Source organism: Erpetoichthys calabaricus, chromosome 9, assembly GCF_900747795.2.
Source record: "Erpetoichthys calabaricus chromosome 9, fErpCal1.3, whole genome shotgun sequence".
NCBI lineage: Eukaryota > Metazoa > Chordata > Cladistia > Polypteriformes > Polypteridae > Erpetoichthys > Erpetoichthys calabaricus.
In genome coordinates this window covers 126,387,307-126,403,679 of record NC_041402.2, presented here as the reverse complement: position 1 = coordinate 126,403,679, position 16,373 = coordinate 126,387,307, and the positions used below count along the sequence as shown (strand labels likewise).

At 37.8% G+C, this 16,373-nt stretch overlaps 1 protein-coding gene across 4 annotated transcripts in view; it reads left to right on the top strand.

Moving 5' to 3' along the window:
* zgc:173742 (DNA topoisomerase I, mitochondrial) overlaps nt 1–16,373 on the top strand; it is a 214,277-nt gene that overhangs the window by 118,001 nt on the left and 79,903 nt on the right. For 3 of the 4 annotated variants that reach the window (XM_051931458.1, XM_051931456.1, XM_051931457.1), the window contains exons 11-12: nt 6,697–6,855; nt 14,665–14,852. In XM_051931458.1, coding sequence (XP_051787418.1) covers nt 6,697–6,855; nt 14,665–14,852 — 347 coding nt within the window. The remainder of the gene's footprint in view (nt 1–6,696; nt 6,856–14,664; nt 14,853–16,373) is intronic. The other variant, XM_051931459.1, reaches the window with a different exon arrangement.

Here is a 16,373-nt window from a genome sequence, read left to right as displayed (position 1 = left end):
TTGTCCATAATGCTGTTGTTGAAAAGATGCAGGCACTGTATTATTTTTACTTTCATTCATATTCATAAAATTATAATCATGTGGTTTTACATTTCTTACATCTGTTTTCGGGGGCACATTATAAGGATTCTGTCTATTTGGGCTGCGATTGCGCCCTTTAAGCGCTCTTAATTTTGCGTCGGATTCTGCAATGGCTGCCTCTAAAACCAATTGATCTCTTTTAGGTTTCAAGTGAGCTTCTTCTATATCTAGAGCCTGTTGCTTTCTTTGGTTTTCCGCATTAGCCAACAGCACAGCGTGTGCTGCTTCTTGAGATCTTATGGCACTAACTGAAGTAGTCACTTATCTTGTACTGTGTTTAGATTTCGTGGAAATTTGGGAGTTCTTAGCTGAATTAGCCCTTGAGCTTACATGACTTTTACTTTGAATGGAAACCTGAGAGATAATGTCTTCTGGAGAGACGTCAGGAATGCCAGTGGTCATTCTGTAATCCCTAAATTGGTTAGCCGAAAAGTTAGGTCGTTGATGGGAGCTTTTATTTTGTTGTGTTTCAAATATCCATTCCGTCGTATTTCCACAAAACATGGTTACAGTTTTCATTTTAGAGTCCACGTTGTTTTGTATCACTTTCCTTGCATCTTCGGTGTTCTGGATGGATAAAAGTTTGGCTCTTAACCCTTTGTATTCCATTCTCAGGTTGGGGAACTGATTCTCAAAAATTAATTTTATTTTCAGTTATATTCATTTTTTTGTTAATCCATTATGTTCTTCATGAGATCAGATAATTGTCTATATTTGTAATCCATTTCCGATTGTAGTTTGTTTGAGTCGAGCGGCTTTCTGTTGTCATGGAGATGGTCCTCCATTGTAGAGTCATAATCGTCGCGGCTTTCGCTCAAGCCACTGATACTTTCGTTGGGGGTTCGAAATTTCTTCTGACTCCCGGATTCGGATGCCATTGTTATTCCACAAGGAACTGTACTTAAAACCTTTTTCATTTATACAGTTTCACGAAGAGTGCTAGCAATTCTCAAATGTGTCCAACTCTAATGAAGGACAAGGATTAAAGTACCTGTTGAGTCTTTTTCAAGTCGTCGTCGTAGTTCGATCTCAAGCGTAGAACATGCAGGCTTACTTTCTTTATAATCCAAGGCAAAGTTCAAGTTTTCTTTCTTAGGTCGATTTCAGTCCTATGCAGTTGTGAAACTTTAGGCAGGTTTTTAACTTTAGTGTAGCTGCTGGAATATAAGGTGTTATCAGGCACGGGTAAGACACGTGTCAAAAGAATTCTCAAAGTCCAAGAGTTTGTTTTAAAGGTATTTAGTGAAAGTTAAAAGCAAATAATCCAAACAAGAATAAAAGAAAAAATAGTTACACACGTAGAATAAAAGGCAAAAAAAAAAGGGAAAAATGTACCTTCTATAAACTTAGCTTTTCTTGAAAGACTTTAGTTATTTCTATACTTAAAGATTCTTAATTTCTTCTGCTGTACGCCTTAGCGTACGGTACGGTACTTAAGTAAACAAGTTTTCTTTACGTGTTATTTCTCACATTCAAAGAGCCCGTAGGCCATTGAGCACGGTCACGTGCATAAGCACGAACACGAGCACGATTACGGTCACGGTTAAAAACCTTATGCCTCTACACCTTATACAAGGCAAGGCTGTCACTAACTAACTGAACAACAATGTTTACTCCAAGCTGTTAGAAATGGCAAGAACATACCAATATGATTCTATTTACGGGGGTTATAAGAACCTTCCATAGTTTATGCATTGTCATCTAATAAATATTCCTGAATCTTATAGAACAAGGAAAATGGCTCTTACAACCTTCATTATGCACACCAGCATATTTTCCAATACCTATTGCAAATTTTGATATACAGTAGCCATTTAAGCTCTGATGTAATTTTTAAAGGAAGTTCCCCACAAAAAATAGTTTTTCTTCCACAGAACCATCCAAAGACTATCTGTACAACATAAGCAGTAAATTGCCATTGAAATCTCAGTAGAACCATCCATATTAATGGAGGAATAGGGTCTTTAAGCAATAAATTTGAAACCCCACATTCTAAGAGATAACAATTGTGATTAATAACACAAGGTATTTAGATATTGCTATACCAAATAACAACAAATGCATTTGTTGTGCTCTGCAGAATCAAACTTTATGATGTCCATGTTTTGTTGCACCAAGCAGTGTGAACTGAAACTAAAAATAAATGTGCCTCTAGAAATAAATTTTGTTCTTTAACTTTATCCTGTTGGTTTCATAAATAGTCCTTTAGTTTCTCCACCCAACTTCATCTTCAAGTATTTTAGTAACCGTAAAGGTTTAAGAGCTTTAGTATATATCACCATATTCAATTATGTTTGTAGTCAGAATTACATTTCCTAACGGCACCTTTGCTGGTGTATGATTTTTTTTTTTCTCCTAATTCACCTTACTGTTTTATATGCAATGGATTTTATTTATTTGTCACTGAGAGATAAAGAACAGTGCCCAGCAATATATATTCATTAATGTTGGCTCCCTACCTGCTTCATGTGCAAATTGAATCTGAAAACTTAAGTGTGAATGAGTAAACTATTGCAGTTGTACAAATGTGATGTGCACCTGATATATCAGAATATTTTGTTTTCATCTGTAGTATTTTCCTTTTAAGTTTCTCTCAGTTAGGGAGCATGCACTGGTACAGCATGTTACCATACCCACCACATGATGAAACAGCTTGGAATCCTGGTTGGCAGCCCCTCTAGGCAGACAGTCCAGTCCCACCTTCTGGAAATGACTGTATATCTGCCGCAGCCAAGAGTTATGTGGGCATCCCCTTGCCCTGGTCCAGCCTCTCGGGTCTTCAACAATGAGGATCCTGCGAGCCAGATTACCCTAACGGAATTGCACCACATGGCCGTAGTGCCGTAACTGACACTCCCTCACAATGCAGGTAAAGTGCCTCATTCGGGACTCAGTGAGCAACTGCTCATTCAACACAAAGTCAAGCCAGCAGTATCCAAGGGTTCTCTGAAGAGACACAGTACCAAAGAAAGTCCAGTCTTCGTCTTGGGTGGCTGGATATCATCCATGTCTCGCAACCATATAGCAAGACAGGAACCACCAGGACTCTAAAGACTTGGACCTTCATCCTTTTGCATAGATATTGGGAGTGCCACACACCCCTTTCCAGCGACCTCATGACTCCCCCACCCCCCCATGCTTTTACAATTCATCTACTGAATTCATAGGAAGAGTCCCCAGAGACATGAATATAACTGCCGAGGTAAATAAACCTCCTGACAAGGCTGACACTCTCTCTGCAGACAGACACACTGCTGATGGCTGTGTCTAAAAGGTCTTTAAAGGCAAGGATCTTGGTTTTTATCCAGGACACTTGCAAGCCCAGACGCTACTGACTCCTCGCCCAGTCTCTCGAGAGCTCCTATCAGAGCCTCCATTGACTCCACGAAGATCGCAGCATTGTCTGCAAAGTCAAAATCAGTGAATCATTCTTCACCAGCGGATGCACCACAGCCGCTGAACATTACGACCTTGCCCAACACCCAGTCCATGCAAGCATTGAACCAAGTAGGAGCAAAAACACACCCCTGACGGACCCCAGAATCAACTGAGAAAAACGCAGAGGTTCTGCCTCCGCTCTACACAGCACTCACAGTACCAGTGTAAAGGCCGGCCACGATATCCAGCAACCTTGAGGGGATCCCGCGAAGTGTCAGGATGTCCCTTAGGGTAGCTCGATGAGCTGAGTCGAATGCTTTACGAAAATCAACAAAGGCTGCAAAGAATCTCTTGACGGTATTCACGTTTGTGCTTCATGAGAACCCATAGTGCCAGGATGCCGTCGATGGTAGACTTCTTAGGCGTAAAACCAGACTGTTCCAGTCGCTGGCAGGTGAGCAAGTGATCACAGATCCTATTGAGGATGACCCTAGCAAGGTCCTTACCCAGCACCGAGAGCAGTGTTACCCCCCTGTAGATGCCGCAATCCAGGTGATCACCCTTCTCTTTCCAGATAGGGACGACAAGTCCCTATCCCAGTTGGGATGATGCCAGTCTCCCAAATGGAAGCAAATATTGCTTGCAATGCCAGGACAGTCTTACCACCAGCCTGGAGAAGTTCGTCCCGGATACCACAGATTCCTGCAGCCTTCCCTACCCTCAGTTGGTTCCCACCACGATGCTTAGATTCCTCTTTAAGCAGGACTTTGGTTACTAGACCTTAGATGGTGTATCACTTGCTCACAAATTCCTCTAACAAACGCCTCCTAATTTGCCGTCGCAGCCATCCTTCTCAGTTCCCGGTACAGACCATAGTTGTCATCAAGCCATGCACTGCGACTCCTCTCAATGATATCCAGAGTGCCCTGCACACCAGTAACACCAACACACAGCCCTCAGCATCCTTCAGGGTCTTGTCACGGAAGGTCTCTCACATCACATTAGGATCGGCAGTCGCACCCAAATCCATTAGTTTCTCACACAAACTGTGTGCAGACTCGTCAAACAGCCTGATCTTGGAGTCTGGCCAGGTCCAGGCTCATTTTCCTAGTAGGTGGTAACCTACTGGACCTAAGCTGGATCTTCAGAGCAGCAACAATGTCTATGGTCAGAAGTCACAAACTGGGCCCTTCAGTTGTCCCTGCAGTTTTATAAGAGCCTCCAGCATCTGCCCATGAGGATTTGATTGATGTCTTTCACAGCACCAGTACTGGAGTACTAAGTCCAACAATGCAGCTCAGGGTGCTGGAACCAGGATCTAGCGATTTGCAGCCCCTGACCTCAAAGTCATTGGCTATGAATCACTAGATCCTGGTTCCAGCACCCTGAGCTGCATCGTTGGACTTAGTACTCCAGTACTAACCTTTTTACTGACCTTTTACAAAGTCGGGGAACATGTAGCCACGTTCACCACGGTCGCAAGACCCATAGGGACCAAGACAATCCTCGTAGCCAGCTCTGTCATTGCCAGTGGCTGCATTGACATCACCCATGACCAGAGGAGTGTCACCCCGCATGCACCCTTCAAGCACCAAGCAAAGTTGTGAATAAAATGTCTCCCTCACCGAGACATCACTCACCACGGTCGGAGCATACACTGAGACGACGGACAAGGCACCCACAGAGTGCTGTAATCTGAGTTTCATAATATTCTGGTTGAAAGGAGCGAAATTGTAAGAAGCCGATCCGCTACAGCAACAGCTACTCCCCAAGTATGACAGCCATCAGAGTGACCAGACCAATAAAAAGTGTACCCACCTACAGAGATCTGGCCAATCCCAGGTCTGCACACCTCAGAGAGTGCCGCCACTGAAATGCAGAGTTTATGCAGCTCCTCCGACAGCAGATGAAGATTATAATCATGCTGGAGAGACAAGATGTTCCACGTGCCTACCTTCATCCTCGACTGGCCACACCCTATTGGCTCTCTAACGATTTTGACTCTTCCCTTCATAATGCAAGCAGCCTTCCTATGGGTGGCTGCAGCAGAGATACTCCCACAGAGCAGAAAGGAGTCCTGTCTGTTGTCTCAGAGCTGTGTGAAATTTTGTGTTTTTTTTTTGTTTTTTCTATTGTGGCTGGAATGCCAATCCTGCCACCAACCCCCATGATTTCCCAGCAAGTTGGAGGACCGCTTCCAGGGCCGGATGCAGTTTAACATCATACCCAGGACATTTTGTTTTCATCTGTAGTATGTTCCTTTTAAGTTTCTCTCACTCAAAGAAATATCAAAATTCTATTGATTAAAATCTACATTTATGATTTAGATATTTTAACAAGATTTAGAATTATTGGGAGAGCAGAATAGGAGAAGTAAGGTGTTTGGCTTAAAAATGGCATTGTCAGAAATACCTAATTGAAATCATTTTTCCCCACTGTGGATTTCTAAACAGGGGTAGGAAAGTACATTGTTTTTAGATATTGTGCATTAGGTATATGTGCTTTAAATTATTTTAAACAAGTAATACTTGAATTGACCTTTATTTGGGCTTCAGGCTCAGATGGCATTCTCTGACAAAATTGGTTATCGATCCATAAGTTTAATGTATTGCTAGTTCTAGCCTTTTCTGGTATCCATTGCACATTAGGTGTGTTCATTTGTTGAGTTTTATTACTTGGGGGTAAAGAGAAAGTTCATGTTCTTTCACGGAAATAATAAAGTACTGTACAGCACTATTTGTGTGTGTGTGTGTGTGAGAGAGACCATCCAAGCATCTGATTTTTTTATTTAGTACTGTATATCTACGTTGTCTGATTCAGTTAACTTTTTTTTTTTATTTTTGCATGGGTATCAAAAGTATTTAATCTGCAGAGCAATGTGTTCAATAAGTATTTATTAACTATTAACATTAAAAAATAATTCCATAAGAGCCAGTCTGTCAATATAGGCAAACTACATGATTGTCTACTGTAGAATGGAACTTGAGCATGGGCAGCCATATGTCCCACTTTAAGCTATTGCATGACCTATAAGGAACTTGATGGCAGAACACATCATCTTGTAAAACTCTGCTAAGCATATTGAGGACAGTACTGGTCAACAGGATGAAAAATAGTTGATCAACAGCAAAGTTAAGATTTAAGCAAGCAGAGGTATTTTGCATGATGCTTTTTATGCAGTAGAATTTATAGTTGGAGGAGTCTATGTGCTTTTAAAGTACTTATTTCATTTTGTAGGTGATGACAGAAGATGAAAAGATGAAAATAGCTGATCTAAACAAATGTGATTTTACAGAAATGGCAAACTACTTTACAGCTAAAACAGAAGCCAGAAAGAATTGTAGCAAAGAAGAAAAACAGGTATTATCAGAGTCTTGTCATCCTAGAGTAACAAATGTAAGTATTTTCACTTGGAAAGACTACCGAAGGAAAGGTGCTGACTTCATTACACAAATGCCAATAAGTCACCAGGGACATCCACCATCCATATAATTGATTTTTAGAAATTAGTTAATGGTCCAGGCAGGAGTTTATAAAACCATATTGTTTATTATTAATAGTCCTAAAGCAGTGCTGGGGGGCAGAGACCCCCATATTTTAAAAGATATACTTTATTTTTAGGTAATGTGAAATAATCATGAAATAAATTTGCTCAACACGCCTAGGACAGTTATTGACGCTCTGTCATGTCGATATCATTGGTTCACAGTTCACACCTGCCTGTAACGTTACGTAACTACAGATGAGCAAGTGCGGCTTTAGAGATGGCAACTTAAAGAGGAACTTCAGAAATTAAAGAAGATTTAGTTATTTCTTTAATGAAACACCCCTTCATAAATTGTTCACTTAAAGATAAAAAGATGATAAAGGAGTTTGGACCGAACCGACCTGACTTAAGAATTCAGCAACAGGCAAGTGATTGAGGACAATCATACACAAGAACTTTTTTTCCAGTTCTTGTTATGATAAACAGAGTTTGCTAACTGGATGTGGTGTAAGTAATGCCTTTTTTTTTTTTTTTTTTTTTTGCTTTACCTATTTGCTGTTTCAAGGTGTTGGTACGAAAGCGATGTGGTACCAGATCTAAAACATCTTTCTGAAAAATACAAGCAGAATGGAAGTCATCTAGACAATACCATGAGGCTAAATTTATTTGGCAGGATTAGTATTCCTGTACAGCTGCATGAAGGCTGCAGTATTGGCATTAGAAGGTACATTGAAGAGTTGAAAAAAAATCGACACATCCTGTCCAGAAGAATAGAGGGTTAGGAGCATGCTCTGATACAGCACATTGCTGCACCCACCACACAACAAACCAACTCATGATCCAGATTAGGACCCGAGCGCAGCCATGCAATGTGTGACACCTCAGTACCACACTAGTTTAGATGGAGTAGAACAGTGTGAGACTGTGTGAAATTTTTTTCACCAGCTGCCACTGAGTCTTTTCAGTATTTAAGCTTACCAAATTTCAACTTGGAGGGGGAAAAAAAGTATATTCAATGAGTTTAAGAAATTGGTACCATACCTCAACAGAAACGGAGAGCAGGAGTCACAAAAATTACAGTATAATAGGGCTAAAAGGCCTTTGTTTGATATCTCCTTTCTGGTAGACATAAATGGTATGTCTATATATATATGGGCAAGTATTCTAGAGTGTTGAAACAAATATTTAAGTTATTAGCAATGGTTTGAAGACAATTTGATATTTGTAAGAAAGCCAGTATAGAAGAGCTAAGTGATAAGTAACATGATCTCGTTGATACTTCACATGTGATTTTTAATTTTTAACTGCAGCACAATTTACATACTGTGGTTGTCAAATATAAATCCTTGGTTGGTTACAAAGGAAGACATGATAGTTTTACTATATAAGAGACTCAATTTAAGGGGAAGGTGAGTCTGGGTTATCCAAGTGATCATCCATCCATCCATTGTCCAATCTGCTATATCCTAGCACGGGGTCATATGATTAGAATTACTCTATGTGATGAGCTTTAAGACATTTGTAGTTATCCAGGTGCTGAAGTTGCTGAGACAGGCAGTTGGTTTTTCCATGGCATATTTATTGCATACAATGTTTTGGTTGTACTTCCAGTGTAGTCCTAGTGTTTGGCAGTTGTCCTTTTGTCTTGTGTTGCTTCACAAACATTAGAGTCTTTAGCTACATTTTGCATTAGAAAGACTTTTTAACTCATTATTGTTCCAAGACACATTGCAACTATAGATTGTTCTTGTTTAACAATGGTAGTACTGTATAGTGTGTTCCTGTAAAGAAAGATCCTGCAGTATTAATGTTAAACAGTGTAACATTAGACATTAGTCCTGAACTGTTGGATATTATGCAGTGTTGTGTATGTAGTAATTTGCAGCCTTACTTTGGAATTGTGCTTGAATTGAGCAGTCCTGAAAAGATGACACACTTCATTGAGCATTGATTTTTGGAATTAATGAAGTCAGTAAATTTTACAATGAAGGGTGTAATTCTTTCAGGTTTATAAACAAAAAGAACATTTTTAATAAAATGACATATAATAAAATTAAGATTGTTTTCTCTGATCAAGAGATAACTTTAAATATGCAACACCGCACAAAACTTTTTTATCTTTTGTCTGACATTGTCGCACCCATATGAGGAATTCAACCAATTCTAACATCCACTTAATTGCCTGAGGCTTAACTCATATGGGTGTTTTAGGGTGAATATCTTGTGCTTCTTACAGGGGCCAGCTATACATAGCTACATTTCAATCAATTATAATGATTTAAAGAAGGCTATGTGATGCTTGTACTATCAGGAAGGAATTCTTTTCTGGATGTCTCAAGGTAGCACACTGACTTGGAGAGTTTTTAGTCCAGGCCATATACAGTATGCTACTATTTAGAGATGTGCTTTAAATATGTCACTAGCAGTTTATTTACCCTCTGTTAACTTCTTAACTTCTTAACTATTCAGAGAAGAGAAGAAAAACAAGAGAAGAGTCTTCAGCTCCCTTTTGCATTAGAAAGACTTTTTAACATTTCATTCAGAGATAAATTGTAGCTAGGGATTATTCTTGCTTAACAATAATAGCACAGTGTTTCCTGTAAAGAAAGATCCTGTGGTGTTCAAGAGTATAAAATTAAACCATCTCGAAGTGCTGGATGTTATAAGATTATTTCTGTATTTATCCCACAATATCTGTTTACTTTTCAGTCATTTGTTTTTTCCATGAGGTTTTCAGACAAGCACAGCATAAATGGTGGATCCTTAGTGACAAAAGAATTCAGCCTTTTGTCAGTATTGTTGCCAACAGTAACCATTTACTCTTGCCTTAATTTAAAGAGCTCCAACTAAATCATTTTCCTCAAAGTGATTAAGTTCTGCCTTTACAAAGATATTTTAAAAATACCATAAACATAAGTATACAGCATGTTATTTACAAAATGTATTTATTTTTTACTGCCATTGTATTTGAATAATTTGGGAAATTTTAACATACTGAGATAAACATTCCACTTCATGTAAAATATTGTGAACTGAGAGACTGACTTTATTACAAATAGCTGTATTACAATCTTGAATATCATGACTTGAGTCATAAAGAAAAGTCACCAGTAGCAATAAGATTAATGGTCTAATGCGACTTCTGCACACATCACTGCTGTTTTAGGCAGGCACTTCCACTACCTAATTAATGACAAAAGAGAATTGTATGAGCTGCCCTTTACCTATAAATCAATATGTGGTTAATTATCAGGATATTAATGTGGGAGACTGATAATGGCATTGCACTAGGGTAAACTAAACCATTTTCTGTGTCTGTTTTTTTCCCCCCTAATTAGACTGTCCTTTTCTGTATCAACTTACTTATTAATAGCATTTTATTATATATATAAGGTGCATGCTGTGTTCGTGTGTAACTGCAGTAATATTGTGAAGCCAACAGCAAGGGTTGTAAGCCATTACATTGACAGGGAAAGACATGTTTATATTTGCAAGTAAAAATTTCTTATCTAAATTAAACATTTCACCATATATTTAAAATTAAATACGTGCCATTTCTAGAAAATTAACACTAAAAAGGGTAATCTGAATTGGATTTTTCCGTATTTATAGGCCATTACTTGTCTTTTAAAGGTAAGCAGTTTTACGGTGTATTAAAAGTATTTGAATTTTAAGTATTTCAGTATGTTTGTGTATAGTATTAATATGTATTGTAGATGTTCATGATGTGTTTAGTTTGTGTTCTTGCTTTCTGAAGTCATCTTATTTTCTTTTTTCTTTCGTCTTTTTTTTAAAATTTTTATTAAATATTTTTCCTCCTCCAGGGTAAACCTCTGAAATTGAGGGTTGATAAGAAATGTCTTAATTATAATAAGATGAGAATAAATTTATTACTGTACCATTGATACTAAGGCACATCTGTCCCAAAAACAGAATGAATAACTTTTACAGTAGGGTGACTAGAACAGTATTTAATAGTAAACAATGACATATATAAGTGCTGTGGCTTATCTTGAGATGAATCATAAAATGGATGGATAGATTTATTCATCTTTTATAAATGTTAGTTTCTGAATCTTTATTTGGCTTATATATAATATATTTTGTTATAAGCATATTTTTATATTCACATATATAATTTGTAACTCGAAGTTTTGTGACATGAGCTGCTTTCTGTGTCTGCACATGCCTGTTACTTACCAATGCTTGCAAAATCAGAGCTACTTCACATTGTCAGGGTAAATCAAATTTCTGAAAATAGGATAAGCCAATAATAAAGGGAGAAAATGTTGGAATGTTGTCTTTGAGTAAGTCACCTTGTGAACACAGAGATTCCAATTTTTTTCAATGGCTTTGTTTTCAAATGTGCCCTTTGTTAAGGAAGCACACAAAAAAGCCAAATACACAACTGATATTTGTGTGTTTTTTGTTAGTATTGCATTGCTGACACTATTCTGAATAGACATATAGATAAGAGTTTCATTCTAATATGCACATGACAAACTTGAAGCTGAAGTGCAGATATGCCTATTTAAACCTAATATCTAGGGATCAGACAGTGTTCTCCACTATTGGGAAAGCAATATAGTCCAATTCCCTTTCTTAGCTACTTTAGCACAAAACCTTCTGTCAGCTCTGTGTACCAGTGTGATCAATGAAGAGCCTTTTAGTGCAGCTTGAAGAGTTGTAGATAAGAAAAGAAACAGACTAATCTGTGATGGAGCAGATTTCATTTTTAAAGAATATATGTCAAACGTGAAATATTATTTGAACTATATTTATTATTTGTGAAGAATTACAAATATACTTTATTGAAATTGCTATTTGTTAAATAGAGTTTGTACCTTTTGGGCTAAATGTTAAAAATATTTACAAGAGTAGCTATTTTAATATGTTTATTCTTCAAAATCATGATTGAAAATGCAGCATCATTCTTTTCTTTCTAATAAAAGTACTCCTTCAGTACTCGGTCTACAGTGTTCATTGAGTACTTAGTTTCAGCTGTCAAAAAATGGTATTAGTGGTACATCCATAGCTATAATTTTATGAATTAATGCAATTTATTTTTTATTATATTTTTACTATATTTGAAAACTCTAATCATAATTTAGTAGTTTTACTTTCTTATCACTTATATGATATACTCTTGACTTGTAGCTGTGTATTATCATTGGAAATTAGTGTAAGTCGAGGTTGCATATATAGTTTATGGCCCCGTCTCAACCTCCCTAATTCTTAAACCACTTGCTTTTTGCTCCTTGTATGCAAACTCATGCTAAGCGACCATCGGAAACCAGTAGATATTGCTGCATAAATGAATTCACTAATCAGTTTAAGGGCTATACAAAGAGAACTTATTATGCAACAGAGCATAAGAGGGCACAATTGTTGTCTGCTGATCAGATCAGAAAAATGTGTGTGTATTCAGCAGTGTATTTATAAGCTTATTATGAGAAAATTTACAGTTGTGATGAAAACTTGTTATACATTCAGAATGTATTGCAAGAAATACAGTACATTGCTGTGATAAAATGTAGATAGTGACACTTGATTGCAGATCTGCTTCTCATAGATCACATTGTAGGAAATTTAAACAAGGACTAAAGTCAGTGTGTCTCTGTAATTAAAAAAAAGTTAAGGTTATTTTCCCAAAGAGAAAATTATCACAACCAACCAATTTGTTGTTGATCCTGTATCTTAACTTAACAGCAGAAATATTGTTTCTTACTGTTTATTTCCATGCTGAAAAAATACCACTTTTACCTTTTTTTCCTGTTACTAAAAAGTAGATAATAATCTGTACTTTTTAATTGATAGACTGTTAAAACACATATACTTTTGCTGTCACAAATAAAGGTCATAGTCTGTATCTTCAGAAAGCTTGGAATTAATGTTTTGCGGAATATGACCCAGACACAGACAGGCGGATATATTGAAATCACCCAACACACGTTTATTCACCTTCTCCATATTTACAATAAGTGCACAACAGTCCCCAAAGTCCTGGCCAACAACAATGCCTTCTCTTTCTTCAGTCCGCCTCCTTGCCTCCTCCAAGACCTTGTCCTTCTTCCACCTGACTCAAGCCCCTGAATGGAGGGAGGCGGCCCGTTTTATACACACCCGGATGTGCTCCAGGTGCCTCCCAATGAGCTTCTGCCGGCACTCCCCAGTGTGGTGGAAGTACCAGCTCTGCACCTGGAAACACTCCCTATCCTCTTTCCCCCAGCACTTCCAGGTGTGGCGGAAGTGCTGAGGTCCAGGGCTCCCAAGGCATTGGGGTGCCCCCTGGCGGTGACCACGGTCCCCTACAGGGTTGAGCTTCAAAGATCTGTACCCATGGTCCCCATAGCCGCCAGGGCGGTCGCCCCCATGTGGTCTGGAGGAGATATAAGCCCTCCTCCGGGGAGTCCCGGCCGGGCCGCCCCCCCAGCCACCTGCGACAGTTTTCACACACAGTTAAACCATTGTATCTAAAGTACTGTGAAAGATGATAAACATGCTTGTCCCATTTAGTGTATGACATTGTTAATTTTCAGACTTCCATCTTTACATTGTTACTTGGAAATTTCACCACTTGTTTCCTGTTTAAACCCCAAGCTCAGTTTTCCATGTAATTTAGAATAAAATAAGAGCTGTATTGGGGATGAACGCTTAACCAGTTCACAAGGGTTACTATGAAGAAAGCACCCTCAGGGTGTCCTGAGATGGGGTGGACCTTGATGTGGCCCAGAGAGTGTAAATTGAAAACCCTTCATTGGCAATGGGAATGCAAATATGCATGCTATTATGGGAAGAAAGTGAGCATCAGGAGGCAGTAAGCTCAGTGGGTGTAGTGGATGCCCCATAAGTGATATGCATACACTCAACTGAGAGAGCAAGGTTGTTGAGCTTTGGCACAAGGTCATTTAGTGGAGCACTGTAGTGTTGGCAGGTGTGCTAGTCTTCATGAGACTTTTGAAAATGTGTGCAGATAGCTTATGGACTGCAGCACTTGCACTTTTTTTTTTTTTTAAATATTAGCCTTTCAATATCATGATAAAGTATTATCCCTTTTACCGATTTCCTCTCTTATTGTACATTTTTGACACCCCCTAATTTAAAGTCTTCATTCAAAATGTAATGTTAGATGAACAAATAACATGTTTTGTTTTAACTTTTTAAATTTATGTAATGAACAAAGTTATCCAGCACCACCTGCCGTTATGTAAATAAAGTATCTCTCTATCTATCTATCTGTTTCTCTGTCTCTCTCTCTGTCTATCTCTCTGTCTCAAAGTGCAAGCAAATTTGGACAATCTGATTTGGGGCAAGAACTGTGAATAACAGGATAACACTTCTACCTCAAGTTCTGTAATCCTAGATCTTTATTTGCTATCAGTGTGTAGTTTGCATGTTCTTTCTGCATTTTTTCCTCCCAGATCTGAAAAAGAAATTCAGGTTAGTTTGAGTAGGAACTGTAAATTTACTTGGTATGTGTTTAATGTGCCATATCATGGAATGGCAGCCTATTTTAGTTTTTGCCAAAGGACTAATGATAGCTGTGAGATCCACTTTGGCCACCTGTAACATTAAAATGGTGTAGGTGAGTCTGGAAAGTGAATAAATAAAGGAATGAACCAGCTATTTGTCTTTGTAGATTACTTGACTGAACTTTAAAGCTCAATAAATGCTTTTATGTGCCTTGACACATTATTTGCTTTAATATTTGCTGCTAGAAAATCAAAGAAGTTAATCAGAAAATCACAGATCAGTTTGGATACTGCCTCATGGATCACCATCGTGAAAAAATTGGAAACTTCCGAATTGAACCACCAGGACTTTTCCGAGGAAGAGGGGAACACCCAAAGCAAGGAAAGCTGAAAAAAAGGGTGCAGCCTGAGGATGTCATTATCAACTGCAGCAAGTAATTTTAAGTTTGTTTTAGTGCTTTTAATTTTTCTTTAACCTAAATATTTTATATCCATCTTAGTATAGTAAAATTATAGTATGCTACATTTTGATTAAGCAACAATCCTTTTTAAAGTTGTACATCTGTAGCTTGTGTTTTCAGGGAATAATAAAGGCATGTGTTATCAAATTTTCATTTGAATTTGAAGTAAGAATGCATTTTGCCAAACTGTTTAAAACTATGAAATTTAAGCCTGAAAAAAAATCAAAATCAAAGACCTCCGTTTCCATTAGTTTCTTTTGCAGTTTCTCCAAAACATGAGCAATTAAAGTCATGTAAGTAAAAAAAAAACAACAAAATATATATATATAAAATTAATATATATAATGCCCATTATGGATATCATACCACTTTGATGTGCTTCAGATAACCTAAAAATTATGTGTATTTCACACAGGATTAGAGTTATAAACTGAATTAGATATATTAAAATTTGCGCTAGTTGAACCCCTAGTTATTGCAGATTATCAGCAGAAGTGTATATGTTAAAAGGTCTGAAAACAATATTTAGCACTTTATATTTAGCATAAGTGGCAGAATGTTAACTGAGTTCAGTAATAAAAGGATCTCCCTTAGCGTTTTCTTTTGTACATATGATTATTATGTATGAATGGTGAAGCTGGATTGATTTTTCAAATATTAAAATTGGTTTCTTTCAAAAGTCCAAAGATGTATTGTGAGGTTAAATATTATCTTTTATACTACTTCTGTATGAATATGGGTGTCTCATCGTGATCTCCAACCTTTGACTGGTTTTATGAAAATACATTGGATTAGTGGGTCAAAAAAGGAAGGAGTTCATATTCTATATAGTTCATATTTATTGAGCAACAGGAACTATACAGTCCACATTAAATATAATACATAGAACTTTATTTGTCCTCAGGGGGAAATTAGGCTTTTTACAGAAGTTCTTTAAATAAAGTAAATAAATAAATAAACATAATTAAACATACACACACCAGAATTACTAAAAAGGAAGAAAATTAAAAAGAAAAAACTTCTGTCTTATCAGTTATAGTCACAGTGAGGTGTTATGCAGGAGTATTGCTGTTGGTATAAAGGAACCCCAGTAGTGTTTCTTGACACACTTCTGCTGAATGATTCGTTCATGGAGTCTGAAAGTCTTCTGTGTTAGTGTGTCAGACAGGGGGTGTGCAACATTGTTTATAATGGTACAGCTACGACCTCCAGGGGTTCTGAGTGTGTCCCATAACTGAGCCTGTGATTTTCATTAGCTTTTTGGTTTGGTAGGCCTCTCCTGAAGTGATGTTACCAACCCAGCACACCACATCACAGCACAAAAAAATGCACTGGCCATCAGAGTTGTAGAAGATGTGAAGCATGTCACTACCCACATTAAAGGAATACCATCTCCTAAGGGAAAAGAGCCTGCTCTGCCCTTGCTTATGTAGTTTCTCTGTGTTGTGAGATCAGTGTAACCTGTCATTAATGTGGACCACCTCTACATCCACT